Genomic DNA, 16,436 nt, shown 5'->3' with positions numbered 1-16,436 from the left:
TAGTGCTGAGCAGCTATTACAAGCTGCGCAACATGTATACATTGGCATAGAAGATCCTATCAGTTTACAAAGACTCTACTGACTCTTCAGGAATTTAATTTTTAACAAACATGTTCACTTTAAAACAATATAATGTACTTAAATAAATACAAAAATATGTAAGTTTTTATACTGGTTCAAGAATGTTCATTCTAAAAGAAAATGACAGAATTTACAAATGGAAGCATTAACTGATGGATTTCACTACCAGGAATAGAATTGTGGCTGCCCCTTTGAAGAAATTAAGTATGTTCCAGACAGGAAATGCTTCCAAGTAAATTTGCCTGAACATAGAAGATTGTCTCAATATAGAAAACATTTTAGATGAAATTTTTAAAATATTCTCTTGACAAAGAAGTCAGTTTACTGATATGACCACATAAGCTTAAGATGACAATATTCAATCTTCCTTCTCATAAATAAATGACAAAGCCCAAACCATGTATCTAATTTCTCCCTCTCCTCAAAAGCTCCAAAAAGGCAAACTGAGTATTTTACCTGTTCATATTTTAGCTGCATCTTTAAAAATTTTAATTACTACCATGCTATTTTAAAAGGATACTACTGGAATATTTAAGTATATATCCAACAATTACAATTGTTAGAATTGCTCACAACTGGCCAGATGGGTCATATTCACAAAGATTATATCTCCTGGTTGTATCATAAAGTAGCAATTCACAATATTAACACAAGACCATAAGTCTATAATGAAGCACTAAACAGAATAAGGCATTCACTTACTCATTCTACACTTGACCCCCAAGACTAAGTGGGATGGTATGGAAAACAAGAAATTGGGAATGAACTTCAAAAATCATACTAGGAGTTCAACAGTGTGCATAACATAAGCATAATGTATTGTTCATCATAAGAAACGATTACTAAAAGATGGCCTTAGAGCAAATGGGTAATGAAACCTGCATCTCTTGATGGCTTGTATTTTATAGGAAATAAACATTATTTCAAGGACATAAAGCAAAATAAAAATCTGTTGGACCAAAACATAAAAAGATACACCACTCAATCCAATGGACTTTTAAGATTAAAAACTAAAACACAAAGTGAGTAAGATTAATACACACAAAGTACCAGGAAGCATGGTGTTTACAATAAAGGTGAAAATATAGTAGGGAAGAAAATGAAACAATTAATTAAAGCAGAAATTTCTTGACATGAGAAATAGTGCAAGAAGCTATAGTGATCACTAACCTCACAGAATTTTCATGTACACATTTTATCTTTCACGAAGAGAAATGCACCATTTCAAATTTGGGGAGCAGGGACAACATTTTCAGTCCCTTCCCAAAGGAGCTTTAACTTTTCAGAAATTTTGCTTTAGTTGCTGAGCCACACTAAATCTCAGAGCACACTCATGAGCAGCAGATCTAGTTTGTGAGAGCAAAGAACACTAGCCACTACTGTCTTAAAATGAGCAGAACAAGTAGATGCAAAGCAACAAAGAAGCCAGTAAAAGTGAAAATACGTTAAGAAGAGGACAGCAAACATAGAAGAGAAATTTTAAAAGCAGTAAGGAGTTTTGAGAATAAAGAAGTGTTAAATACATTGCTAGATTATTTATTTATTTTAGACTGTCAAAATGAAACAATTTGTAGTAAATCAGACCAGATTATCCTGAACATTCACTATTCATCACCCATAAGATGTTGTAGAAACTACTCATGCTGATCATCTTTTGAGATCATTCAGCAGGGAGGGACCTAAAACTGGCTTTACTGGTATTGGCATAAGACTGAAACCTAATTTTTAAAGGCTACTTAACAGAGATACTTTATAGTTACAATAATATCATACTTTCATACCAAACTTTTGCATAAGAATTTAAATATTTAAAAACTCTGCAATTGGCTGATTATTATTTTACTAGGAAAGAGGATACAGAAAACATTTTGGGGGGAGTGCAGAAAGGGGCTTCAAAAATAAAGTTCCTGAAGAGAAAAATCCTCTAAATGAGAAATACTAAATCAATTAAATTAAAATATTTTTGAAGATCACAACTGTAACTACAAAATCGATTGTTTGGTAACCACCCAATACATTATATTTAAAACAATTATTTAATGTAAAGCATTTTAAATTTCTTCTGATTCCATCCAAAGTTAGCCTCCAAACTTTCCATTTCCTCCTAATACCTATAAGGGAACTGAGCAGCAAGGTGGAAAGGGACTAAGGGGAAAAATCATACAGGAAACCAAGGTCAGGGCCCGCTTCACAGGCCTGTGGCCTGCACCTGGTTTGTTTACGGAACACTATTTTTATTTAGAAAAAGATAATAGACAAACTGTGTTAGTCAGACTTAAGGTATTTGGCAGATTTTTTCTTGAAAATCAACAAACTGAACTTGTCACTGCAAGGAAAACAGCTGATAGTGCTCTGTCAGTGATAAAATTTTAGCTTTCAGGTAAAAATTAGGCTTTTGGAAATCTGTATCAAACACCACGAGCTCGACAGCTTCCGAAAAATTAAGGCCCATTTATATGAGGATGACAGTTGACAGTAACTTAACAAATATGATTTTCTTTTTTTTTTCTTTTTTCTTTTTTTTTTTTGGATATTGTACAACATGCCAAAATTAGGAAAGCTGCTTAACTCAGTGACCAATGCACAATGTTTCCAAATCATGCATGCAGTAAACAGATGCATTCAATGTGTCAGCAAGAACAAGGGGTTTTAATAAAAGAGAAAATGAAAAGCTCATTGATATTATTATAGATTCTTTATTTCAAGCAGACCTTTAGGAATCTGTGACTTGTCAAGTTTTGGTGTAGTATCTCAATAAGATTATTTGAAAAACTATAAAACGCTCCTCCCTTTTCCAACTACCTGTCTCTGTGGGGCCAGATTTTCCTCATATACTTTATATACTTCAACCAGAGGAGCATATCATAGACTGAATATAGAAGAACGAGAAGCTATCTTCTATTAAGCCAAGTATTAAGCATTTTTGCAAAGTATAAAAGAATACTACTCTTCCTACAACTTTTTGTTTTGAAAAGATATTTTCACCAAAAAGGCCTTCACATTAATGTGTATGTTTATTATTTTAATTAATGAATGAACAAGTATTTAAAAATTTTTCAGTTTTAATTTCTAATATGGCAAATAGTGATATAGAGTTATAACTCACATAGACAGAAGTTTGTTGGAATCCTCAAAATGTTTTACGGAGTTCTGAGATGAAAAAGTTCGATAACTGCTGCTCTAAGAGATGAACTCGAAAATAATCGGCCTCTTGGCCCTTTTAAAGAATCCAGTTATCAACTGTCTTTAGATTCACTTAAGACAAAACCCTGTATTTGTGAAAAATACTACTTCGGCTGAACCTCGAAGGACTTAACCCACGTGCAGAAGGGTTTGCTCTTCATTCTCTTCCAGTCTAACTGAAGTTGGTACCAAAAGTTAGACACACATGTATAGAAAGTAGGAGAAAAAGACTGAAGCTACCAAGTACTCATCAGTAATGCCCACTGTCAAGGGCACCAATACTATTAAGAATATCAACGATGCCCAAGAATTCTCTATGTCCTACTTGGGTGGGGATGGGCTTATCTCGCACATTAGCAACTGGCAAAATGATCTTTTTTTCCTAAAAACTTTTCTGAGTATTCTAAAATTCCTGATGATCCAAACAGCTTTTTAAGGTTCAGTTTAAAAATCTTTATATATCTTTACATATAAAGAAATAGCTAGAAAGGAAAAAGTATACTGATTAATAGTGAAAGGAAAGTGTTACAATTTATTTTCAGATTTTAACTGTATTTTTTAACATTCCCAAATGTCTTCTGGATTGTTCTAAAACCACAGGTGAACAAATATCACTGCTATCCTCACAGAGATATTAATAAAAAAATCAAGACAACCTGAATTATTTTCTTTTTCATCCTCAAATTCTTCTCTCCTGAATTAATCCCCTATTTACCCCAAATGGTAATTCACATTTCATATTTGATCCACTCTGCTGCCACATCACTACTTCTCTAGGCTAGTAATTCCAAATTTCATATTATATTAAATTATCCCTATGTTCCACTTGAAAGAGAAAACAGACATTAAAAAAAAAAAAAAAGCCACCTGATCCCATACTAGGTCCATAAGAAATTGCTCTAACACAATTACTCAGTAAGGCTTTTTGTTTTCCAACAGATTCTAAAATTATTATTTTCCAAAATATCTTAAAGGTTTATTTTAGCCTATGTATGACCTATGACAAAGGATGCTGGGCACATCTGTGAATTCATTGTGTTCAAGTTAGTCAAAAGTTTACTACTGATGTCCCTAACTATACTGAACCGTAAACTTAAAAAAAGTTAAGGTAGTACATTTAATGTTATATTTTCTTTTACAAAAGAAAAGAGAGAAATCATTATGTACTTTAAATGGGTGCACTCTAACTCAATAAAGCATTTTTAATAAAAAGTATGTTTGCTCTTAGGGGTTTTTTCTTAAAAAAAAGGAAAAAAGGTTACTACTGAGATAAGGATAAGGACAAATTTTTTTGAGAGAACAAGGGGGAAATTTATATACATAAATATGTATTATATATAGTAGGCATTTTGAAATTATTTTAATATTAATAATTTCCTTTCATAAGTGATTTAACTATAACACCTACACACTGAATAAAAGGCTAGAGTTTCTTCAGAAGTCAACAATATCTTCTAGCTAATAGAAAAGCATTTCAAGTTAATAATGTTTTAACACTGGATTCAAAATTCAAAAAGAGCATTTCTAGTCGCCCAGTATTTCAAATAGTGAAAACAGACAACTTGCAACTGATAACTATAAAAAGATCAGGTCAACAATAGCAAAGTTGATTTTTCCAAAGAAAAGAGACACTTTTCAAATCAGCATGGAGCACTGCAAAATCTCATGACAAAAAAAAAAAATTAAAAAGTCACATGATAAGAAATGAAACAAAGATGAAAAGGATCTTCACTAAATTTTAGCCAAATATATTTAAAGCATGTACAGGCATAGAGAACCACCAGTGTTCACAATTAGAGGCAGGACAAAGTGGCAGTGATCTTTTTGACAAATAAATTGCTTGAAATACTGCATGACTTGCTACACAACACCCACCCTTATTACTTTCAATATCCAAGTGCAACCAAAAGATGGGTCCAATTATGACATCAATACAAGCTCTCTTTCAAAATGGAATGAAAGAACAGTAAATCCCAGTGGACACGGTAGTTCTGCAGCAGAGATGATGTAATATATAAAAATAGACATCCTCTAACAGAAGCTCAAACTTGGGTAAACAACACAGTGCATGCTATTCTCAACTGCCTTGCATGAATTTGCAATGCATGCTGTTAATAGCACGAGAGAAATCATTTTATGTTTTAAGCTGCTTCCTGATTTACATTTCAATTTCTATACATCCTCTATATTGTAATTTCCCAATCTGTATAAATTAAATCAGCATAAATACCTGATTATAAGTGCAAGAAAGAGAAACAGTCCCCCCAAAGCAAGGAGATTGAGACCACTGCAGCAGTTTTAACATGCTGCATTTTGCCAGAAATTGCAGCACATATGGCACAGGATTGCTACGTCCACCTATTGTTCAAAGATCTTTCCACTGGGAGCTTTCTGCAGGATTTTAAAATGCAACATGATCTAAGTGAATAGGAACCAGTAAACCTGCTGATAATGAGCATGAAAAAGCAAAGGATACTTTTGACAGTCCTCTTCAAAAAGACTCTTTAATGCAAAGATAAAACATCAGGCATGAATACGATAAACAGTATCTAGCAACATTTGTGATTTTGGTGTGTGTGTCAGGAGATATATGTGTCACTCTTCTCTAACACTCTCTGCACACACCCCCTTTTCCATTCTTTATGAATTCCCCAGTTCAGTCTTCACATTTCTATTGGACTTTCTTGGACTAAAAAATATTTTTCTTTGACCCAAAATATTAAAGCCATTCAAGCAAGCCATGCCTGAACCCTCTATGTGCCCTGTGTATGTGCCCCTTAGCACCTGGAGTTCCCTATAGTTTATGAAATACAGGGTCTGGCACAAATAACGTCCCTTTTTTTTTATTACAAAATCTTTTACTACAAAATCATAAGCATGTCACACTGTAACATAATATCATACCCAAGCACACCATATGACATTTTAGGTGAAGTGTTCAAACTAAAACTATAAATTATTACACCCTTACTACTACCCTACCAACCTACATTCAGGTAGGTGTTACTTCTGCCAGACCCGGTAGTTCCCTGTATTATATTCTGTATTCCCTGTGACATTATAAGGTCACTAAGAGCAAGAGTCTGTTTCTCCTGTAAACCTTTAACTCCATCCAACTTATTCAACTTATATTATATTAATTTTATGCAGTATTTTTATTATTTTTATATACCTGCACCAAGAACTTTAAACCTAACCTATTGAAAAATAGAGCTAGATTCTGTTTCTCCTGTAAACCATCATAGCCTCAGAGTATGGCAAAGACCTGAAAACAAGTTGGGTATTCAATAAATATTTGTTAAATGAATAAATATATATAAATGAAAATACTGACCTTTCCTCTCTATGATGTAAGAAATAGAATACACAAGTTTCCTTTAACTCCATCCCTATTATAAGTCACAGACAGGCATTGACAACAATATTTAAGACAAAGGCTTTAGGTTCAATTAAGAAAAGAAATACTTGGAAGTACTGAAATTAACAGATCATCCCTATATTTGAATAATTTCTGTATACACATATAAATAATTTTAAAATGTCATATGAATAAATTAGGTGCGATATAAGTTAAAATGCTATGACCTTAATATTCAAGAATTTAGTAGGTATACAAGTCATTGACATATTACACAAAACATTCTCTTTGTGTTAAGTAGCAAATATTAGATTCAACTAAAACCTCTGTAAAAAAATTAAATAAATATTAAGTGGCAAAATATGCCACTAATATGAGTAAATTTATTACCTATTTCTAATTCAGGAACAATAGCTAAAGTCAAAAAGTCTAATGTTAAATAGAAGTGTATAATTACACAAACATTGTAATTTTTCACTTGTTTCAATAACAATATTTTTAAGATTTTATTTTTATTTATTTTTAGAGGGGAAGGGAAGGAGAAAGAGAGGGAAACAAACATCTATCAGTTGCCTCTCACACACCCCAACTGGGGACCTAGTTGGCCCGCAACCCTGGCATGTGCCCTGATGGGGAATCAAACCTGGGACCTTTCGATTCGCAGGCCAGTGCTCAATCCACCAAGCCACAACAGCCAGGGCTCAATAACAATTTTTGAAACTAAGAAACCTACCAGGAAGTCCTCAACTGAAGATGAAACCAACTTAAATCAAATCTATCTCTTACAAAAATACTACTTCCAACATATATAAGATGTAATCTAGGAAAGATTATATAATGATTATATTATGATAAAGAATAACCTTAAAAAACTGGGAATTATTTTCATAACGCATACAAGAACCAATCACATTACATGGGTGCTACATTTTATAGATAGTGTATTATAAAAAATGGTTCCCATAACATTGCAATATTACATTTAATTCAACTTATATTAATTTTAAGCAGTATTTTTATTATTTTTATATACCTGCACCAAGAACTTTAAACCTAACCTATTGAAAAATTCAATTTATAATTATTAAACAGTGCTCTGCAGTACATATTTCACAGGGTAGTAAAGGATTACTAATTAAATGTGTAGGATATATCTTTTTAGATGATGGAACAATGGGTTTTTATTATTTCAAAACTTCAGCATTGACTAAAGCTTTATTATACTGTGTTCAAATCTCCCCAGTTCAAATTTGTATAAAGCAGAGCCTTGTTTAGGGGAGCAGGTAGCAGTGAGAGTGGAAAGTCGATCAGAGCTTCAAAGTGTGAAGAGCGTTTTAATTATGCAACCAGCCTAGAAAGGCTAAAAATTTGTGAACTATCCCTTGGTACACATAATCTCTATAGTGTAGCCAGGAAAGTTTCCTTCAGCCATCAGCCTAATATCCCTGTACCATTTTTGCTCCTTCCAAACTGGGAAGAAGTTAGAGCTGGTTTTTCATTAAAATAAAAGAGAAATATAAAAGATGACAGAAAAGGTATGCACCAGCTCCTGTATCACTCCAGTCCTTCCCCCCGTTAAGTCCTACTACATCTTCTGCCCATTTTTATTGTGAAACTCAGATATCCCTACCCACAGAAACTTCTAGAATAAATCATCCATGAATGTAGAGAGGGCCTATAATTATGGGTAAAATAAACAAAACCTTCCCACACCTACCCACCCTATTCTGAATCTGGAGACAAGGTAAACCTGTCTGAAGCCCCAAGTCAGTCTCCAAATCTTTCATGCTCTGCCAGGAACCTACATACCACCTCCCTCTCTAATCTTTACCCACTCCAAGACTCAAACTGCATGCCACATCCTACTTTTTGGCTGTCTTCAACTCAGCCTCAAACACATCTTCAAAAAAACAGGATCCGATATTTTCAATTGTGATCATGTTGCTGCTAAAATTAGGTTAAGAGTATAATCAAAATGTAAGTAAATGCTAAGGGAAGCCCACTCTAATCTTCTCAGTACATTTTAAAATGCGTATTTTCTCAGCAAACCTCACATACTAGCTTTTTTGGTAAAATGTCCTGCTAACATTCTACATGGACCATATGGGTATTTATGTTTCTGAAGAAAATTATTATAATCTGTTTTAAACTATTTCAACACAGTCTCATTTTTAAAAGTGTACATTGGTATACATCAAAACTCAGTGCACATTTTTAATTCAATTCCTAGTTCTAAGGAGGAATTAGACTAACTGGCAATTTTCACATTAAAAAAGAGGAGGATTAATTACACACTGGTTTTTTTTTTTATTTTAAGTTATATGTTTTTAAAGTATACCTTTACTAGGTAAAAGCTCAAAACACTGGTGCAATTTAAAAATTTTTGATATAAAATTTTTTAATTGTATTAAAATTTTTTGAATATACCACATCATTTAAAAATTAGCAGTGCTTCTAAATAAAAATGTAAAAATCATGCCACCCATGGCATTTTAATATGTATTTTCTTATATAGAACATAAAACAATTGACTCATTTTAATTTGAAAAATTATATAAATATTTCATGCTTTCAGGCAAGGTTATTATAATAGCCAAAGATATCATATTGATGATAAACTTGAAATGTGAATTAAATTATTTGTGATCTTTTGCCTATGCAATAAGAAACCAGAACCACAAAATTTTACTTGTTACTTAAATCAGTTTTCAGGTTTAAATTGTTTTTAAGTCCTTGATTCCAAATTCTTTGATAATCCCAAATTTGACCCAAAACTTCGAGAGTATCACTGAAAATCATAAATTAGTCATGTATTGGCATGAAAGAAATGAGCAAAGGTATTATTATAGGCCTCTTGATTAAAATATAGAAGAAATAAAAGCATGAAATCTGGTTAAAATAAAGCGCAAATAAGAAAACAAGCAATTTCGTATTTCCTTTTTGACTAAGGCTTTATCATATCTAACTATAATTTTACAGTGGTATTCCCAAATGCTTTCACACTGGGATTCCTGAAATTAAACCTTTCACTTACAGCATTTAAAATGAAAATTTCTAATGGAAATTTTCCATAAGCTTTCACACAAAAAGCAATTAAGCTTCCATTATGTCTGTCTGTCTTTCTATCTTCTTTATTTGTAAAGCAGGTTAGTAAAGAACAGTACCCCACTCTTTCTTAAAAATAAGTAGGCTGCACTTTTATTCTTTCTTCAAAGAAGGTGGGCAGTTCATCCCTAGATCTGCACAAATAAAGCAGCCTGTGATACCACCTAAGCCACTGATAGTTTCAAATTTTTAAGGCCAAAATACAAGAGAACAAGGCCAAGCAAACATATCAATATTACAAACTCATTAGTTACAATGCAAATTTACAAATAAAATTGGGTTAGTATTAGGAGACCACACACAAATTACAATACCTGGGATTTAGTGCATTCCTTTGAGCCAAAATGAAATGAGTGCCATAAAGGAGGAAAGGAAAAGATGAACATTATCAGACATGCTATAGTATATCTGCCAAAATGAAGATAATGTTAAAATTAGGTTAAGGATGACCTACAGAATTGGCTGTATGTATAATGTCCAGTATGTTCTTTAGCCATGCACTTGAAATGCACTTGCAATCATTTAAAATCACCTGTGAAGTATGATCATGCATCCTTTCAATAAACTTTTCAACCTCAGTAACACCCTACTAGGGGTCATTCGGAGAGAAATATTTCTGTTAAGAATAAGTAAATATGACTTAAATCTACTGACTATTTTTATTTAATTCTTTTTATTCTGTGATATCATATATACAAAATTGTTTTCCTAAGTTAAAGTCATATATTTAAGTAAAACAATAAGTATTATATAAATATAATTAAAACACAATTTGCACAAAAAGCAGGATCCGATATTTTCAGTTAAGCCATGTTGCTGTCAATCTGAATTCATTTAGTAAAATTAATACCAACATGTCACATATTAGTAAACTAATACATGACCCACCAGCAATTAAGTTAAATTTTTCATCCTAGTATTGAATTTTCCTTAACAAAATACTTATTGATCAGGTGACATATATCTTTACATCACTTTAGAAAGTTACTCTTACAGTAATTTTTTAAAAAAGTTACACATTTAAAAAAAATTAGATGAAAAGAGTGGAATGATTTAGGGAAAGTGATTGAAGCATTCCATAAAGGATGAAAACATGGGAATGGGAGATAATCCCCCCAAAATAGTGTTACAAACATAAAATTACACCAGTCAGCTCTGACACTAAATTTTAACTGACACTCTCACCAACTGTCTTAGTATGGAATCTGATTTTGAAAAATAACTTTTTTTTTTGGTTTGGAAAAAGAATTCTAAAGCAGAAAGAATATTACCAATATTAGTACTTGGCTAAAATGTTATATTATACTATTAATGTGTACAGCTATTTTTAATCTATATTTCCTTCTTCCATGATGTTGCATTAACACTAAAAATACTACCTTCTTTTACAGACAATGGTAACAAAAAACCTTTCATAGTTTTTTTAAATATATACCAGTCTCTCCAACAGAAAAACAAAGCTGTCTTTATGATGAGCAAAAAGCAACCCTTTCCAAATGAGTTCAATGAAAGGATTCAACTTTAAAATTCATGTTAAATTAAAATAGTGCATGGGTAGTGAGAGAAGTAGGCGGGTAGCTGGTGATCGAAAGTGCTTAAATATTCCATACAAAGAGCTCTCACAAATAGCACATCTGAAGTATAGGTATAAAACACATCCCTTCAAGTTGCTAAAAATTGAATATATAATTTTAAGTCTATATATGTTTTCCCATGCCTTTTGCATTTATACTTGTTTTAAAAAGAAAAGAGATAGATTAGAAAAGCAAATGCAAACAGTAAAGTAGTTGACATTAACCGATTTTTATTTTTATTTTAAAATTAATTTCACATATAATGAATACCCATTTAATGGTATTACATGTACAAATAGAACATCTTTGGCCCTATTATGACATATGTGAGAATTCAACCTACTTTCTTTTTGAAAATAGGAATCCTCAAATATATTTGCAACTATTTTAGATTGGTTGTCAAGGAAAATATGGCATAATACAACTAAGCAGAAAGAAAGGAAGGAAGAAAATAAATAAATAAATAAATAAATAAATAAATAAATAAATAAATGGTTCTAAAGCTGCCTGTATTGGGATCTAGTACAAATCACTTATCTGTGTCTTGATTTCCTCAAACATAAAAACATAAAAAAGTTTACTTATCAAACATATATGAATAAATGACAATGGAGAATTTAAGAGGTTCTTTGAACCTATTAGAAATACAGAGTCTGGCAAAAATAATTTTATTACAAAACCTCTGTTTATAAAATCATAAGCATGTAATTCTGTAACATAACAATATCACATTCAAGCACACCATATGACATTTTTGGTGAAATGTTCAAATTAAAACTATAAATTATTACACCCACATCATTACCCTACCCACCACGCTCAAGCAGGCCTTACTTCTGTCGGACCCTGTATATCAGACAATCTATACACTGGAATTTTAAAAAGCGTCATTTCAAATTATGCTTATCTTAGTTCATCAGATTAAAAACAAAAGATTCTCAGAAAATATTCTCTGAATAGTATGAAAATAATATGTAATTTTTATATATAGCTACTTTTTGAATAAAAAACAGGCATGATACCAGGCATTGGGATGGGGGGGAGACTAAATTTTAGATTAAGGTAAAATACCCCAGTTACAATCATACATACTAATCACGAAGTTGATCTTCAGAGAACATTTTAAGAAGTAAAAAGGCTAAACAAGGTCTTTTGATACTTATTTCAATGCTCTATTTAAAACTATTCATATTACGTGTAGGTCCTGCAAAATCTGCAATTTGGGTAAGTGTATCATAGAATTATTCATCAAAAATAGAACATTTAAATGTCTTTTTACAAAACTCCCCCCAAAAACTGAAGATAATTAAAAATACCGGACTTCCATAACTTACCGTGTGATAGCCTCGAGGCAAAGGTGGTTTGCCCACAGGATAAGGGTCCACAGTGTCAATAATTGTCTGTCTTTCACCTTTCTGGTTAATTTTTCTAAATCTCCTTCGAGACTGTCGATGAGAAGCTTGACGCTGAAAGTATTCTTCATTTTCATCCATATAGTCCACCTAAAAAAAAAAAAGCCAAAAAAAAAAATCATTTCTTCAAACACAACATTCCATATTAACATTAAATGCAGAATGAAACTTACGGATAGTCCATATTCATTCATTTTGCAAAGATATTTGTAGCCAAACTATCTAAACAGACTTTTAAGTGCTTTGGCACTTCTCTGGAACGAACTGGTTTTGAGTAACTTTTCTTTTATGAAGAGGCATTTTCAGTTCCACTTAGGACAATAGGGGTAATTCTTGAATTTTCTGCAGTTTCAAAGGAAAGGATATTTTCAGTAGTCTTTGTACTGATTTAGTAGTGAAAGAACTCACAGGATATACTGCCATACATTTTGAAAGCAACTGCCCCATTGTCAACTAAAGCACAAAAATGCTGATGCATATGAGTAAAAATCCCCAAGTCCCAAATGACTTAAACAGGACTGCTGGCAGGAGTGGCTTTCGGAGGTTATCAAAGGGTTTCCCTTCCACATCACTCGGGAGATTTAGTTTCTTTTTTTTATAAATAGTAGTGTTCAAAAAAATAATAATTTCTCGTTTTACACATTTCAGAAACTCTGGAAAGGACTCATAGAGAATTAAGTCACATGATGTTAATCCTCCTCAGATTGATATAATGAAATGTGACTGCTCACTATAGAGGCATATTTAGATGTTACAGCTATTCTCATACCGGCAACCCTGGCAGTTCGTATAATATCAGCAAGTATAAAGTTCTCAAGGAATGATGATCAAAACGCCTTCAAAGAAACCCAAAAATAGCACTAACAGAGAAGACCAAAATCTCTAGGAAATATCTAAACTCTTTAAGATCTGCTGCAGCAAGGTTCTATTTTTCTGCCTACATTTTTCCAAACCTAAATCTTTAGTCACCACCAAGCCACTTTCTCAATTCAGAGTAAATTTTGTAAAATTTTACCAAAAGTTTTCACTAGCTTTGACAAGGAAGTTCTCATTTCTGATGAAATTCCTCTCCTGTGTCACAGGGGAAAACCCTATTATCTTCTCTAAAAATAGACTGGTGCTCTACCCAACATTTTATGAAACGTTAATTAAAAATTCCCATCATCTATATTAGGCCACCATTTATTTTACAAGGGTTCTTTGTATAAAGGATGCTGGATGAGGAATAGCATGAACATCATATCACCTGAATGTCTACAATGGGAGTTCCTTCTGGCCCATATTATTTTTGTTGCTGATTTTTTTTTTTAAAAGAATACATATAATCCTATCTTAAACTCATTTTTATATAGTAAGGAAGAATGTGATAGATTTTTTTAAAAAGCACCAAAAAATATTGCTGATATCTATTTTAACATTATTTTTTTATGTATGTCTTACCTAAACATAGTTTTGAAATCACAAATTCAGTTAGAAAGAGAGAGATCTCAACAGAGTGTTTAACCAGCAAACTAGTTCCCCTATTTTCTTTCAATTAGTAAAAAGAATTGAAGTGATTTCCTTACGGTAATTGTTGCCTGAATACATATAACCATGACTCATTTTAGGTATCTCACTCATTCCAATCAATATTTGGGGAGCCAAAATCCTGCAATTCTCCCCAAATTTCAATTACATGGTATTATCATAGATTGATTCACAAAGTTCAAGCACCAAACATGTAGGTACTTGCCCCCTTTAAACTTTCTTTTTCATTTAATTGAATCCTGTAAATAATTATGATTATGAACTCAAATTTATAATAAAATTTATAAAATAAATATATAATGCACTATTATAAGTAATTTGTGAAAGTGCTTTTATTTTATAACTTGAGGGTAGAAGAAAATATCTTCACAGGAGTATTCTTACCACGATCATTTCAGAAGGCTCCAAAACAATGCATTCGCAGCCACGTCTAAAGCTTCCTGCAGAACGCTTACCAAAACTAGAAAAGGGGGGAAAAAAAAGATTTAAAAAATATAAATGGTAAATTTAAGCCAGCTCCCAAGATAAAAATTCAAATAAAAATTAAAATCAACTATAAGAAATACACATTGAGAAAGATTATCTTTAATCATTATTTACACAGGATGACAAGAAACCATTCAAACTGTTAAATTTCAGACATATTTTTTTCTGGAAAATTCCAGCACAATGTTTTCAAAGTAATAATGTAAGTAAAGGAGAATCAGTTTGAATATGTTTTGTGTTGGCTGCTTTAAATCATTTCCTGTTAGGCGAAGCTTTACAATATTCCAATAGGGATGGGCACTGAATCAATGGCAAAGTATTAAAAAAGAAAGTATAAAGTTGTATGTAATTCTCTTCTATAACTTAACTGCCTTAGGTTAAAATTTCTTTCACATAAAAAGTGTATTTACTTTTCTAAGTTTTCAAATCAATTTATGTTAAAATGGTAAGGAAAAAAGTATTCAACTTAAGACTCTTTTTCCTTAGCAATCAAGCGATTAAGTGGATATGCATACTAAATACCCATTCCTCCTGAAAACTTTGCACTAGTGAACTCAGACATAGCACCTTTGCCCTATCTGTGAGAACTCCCATCTTAACACCAGAGCAGATTGATTCTCTCTGACAGCTATATGATGACTAGAACCATGAAGAGAAAATTCTGGCCAAGCTAAGTAATCCTGACTTGCTCTACTATTGTACCTTCCATCCCTGCCCATTCATGCCTTCAAAAACCCTCCCTTCCCTCCAGTCAACATTTTAGTAACCATTTTTAATAACCTACCTTTGAGAAAAATCTGAGAAAAAAAATCCTTCCAAAGAAATATTTTATCAAGCAATTTTTCCAAGTTAATTAGACATTTTGAGTGACTCCTATGGATATTCCTGTTTTGTTTATAATACTTTTTATAAATGGTGATACACAATATGTTAAAGTTTATAGTGGAAAAAGTCATGTAAGATGAAGAGAATAGGAAAGTCAGTATTTCACTGTATCATTGTGATCCTAGCCAACCAACTTGAGCAGTCTCACATTCTAAATTTTACTCATTTGTAAGATGACCAGATTAGACTACACCATCATTTAAGTCCTTTCCGGCTCCAAAATTGTTTCTATGAAAAGAAAAAACAACCATACTTCGTATGGTTCTGAAAAATTCTTTTTAAAATATTCATTCACCTTCAAACATACTCACACAAACATACAAATGTCCCTTGGTGCCAGTGTCAGAAATGGACAATAAATCCTATCAAATGCATTCTTTTTGTTATTACATCTTAAAAGAAACTATACAAAGTGATCTACAGATTCAATGCAATCCTATTAAAACCCTAACAGCTTTTTTTGCAGAATGGGAAAGCCAATATTCAAATTTATGTGGAACTGCAAGAGGCCCTAATTAGCCAAACAATTTTGCAAAAGAACAAAGTCAGGGGACTCACTTCCCTTGATTTTGAAAGGTACTACAATGCTGCAGTAATCAAACTGTATGGTACTGACAAGAGCAGAGATATAAATGAAATAAAATTGAAAGTCCACGAATAAACCTATATATCTGTGGCCAACTGAATTTCGATAAAGGTGTGAATGAAGTTCATTCAATGGGAGAAGAAAAGTTTCTTCAACAAATGCGTGAAACAACAGTATTTACACATGGGAAAGAATAAAGTTGGACTCCCACCTCTCAACATGAACAAAAATTAACTCAA

General features: G+C 32.2%; 1 protein-coding gene across 6 annotated transcripts in view; it reads right to left on the bottom strand.

Moving 5' to 3' along the window:
* Window positions 1-16,436, bottom strand: part of RAPGEF2 (Rap guanine nucleotide exchange factor 2) — a 215,562-nt gene that overhangs the window by 92,462 nt on the left and 106,664 nt on the right. For 4 of the 6 annotated variants that reach the window (XM_054576101.1, XM_054576099.1, XM_054576102.1 and 1 more), the window contains exons 5-7: window positions 14,625-14,700; window positions 12,636-12,803; window positions 10,042-10,059 (exon numbers count right to left, since the gene is read on the bottom strand). In XM_054576101.1, the coding sequence (XP_054432076.1) occupies window positions 10,042-10,059; window positions 12,636-12,803; window positions 14,625-14,700 (262 nt within the window). The remainder of the gene's footprint in view (window positions 1-10,041; window positions 10,060-12,635; window positions 12,804-14,624; window positions 14,701-16,436) is intronic. The other 2 variants (XM_054576100.1, XM_054576104.1) reach the window with 1 other exon arrangement.

This window comes from Pteronotus mesoamericanus, unplaced genomic scaffold (assembly GCF_021234165.1).
Source record: "Pteronotus mesoamericanus isolate MK-2021 breed Mesoamerican mustached bat unplaced genomic scaffold, CSHL_Meso_final contig_32, whole genome shotgun sequence".
In the NCBI taxonomy this organism is placed as follows: domain Eukaryota; kingdom Metazoa; phylum Chordata; class Mammalia; order Chiroptera; family Mormoopidae; genus Pteronotus; species Pteronotus mesoamericanus.
Note: the sequence above shows the minus strand (reverse complement) of the source record. Positions and strands in the feature narration are given on the sequence as shown.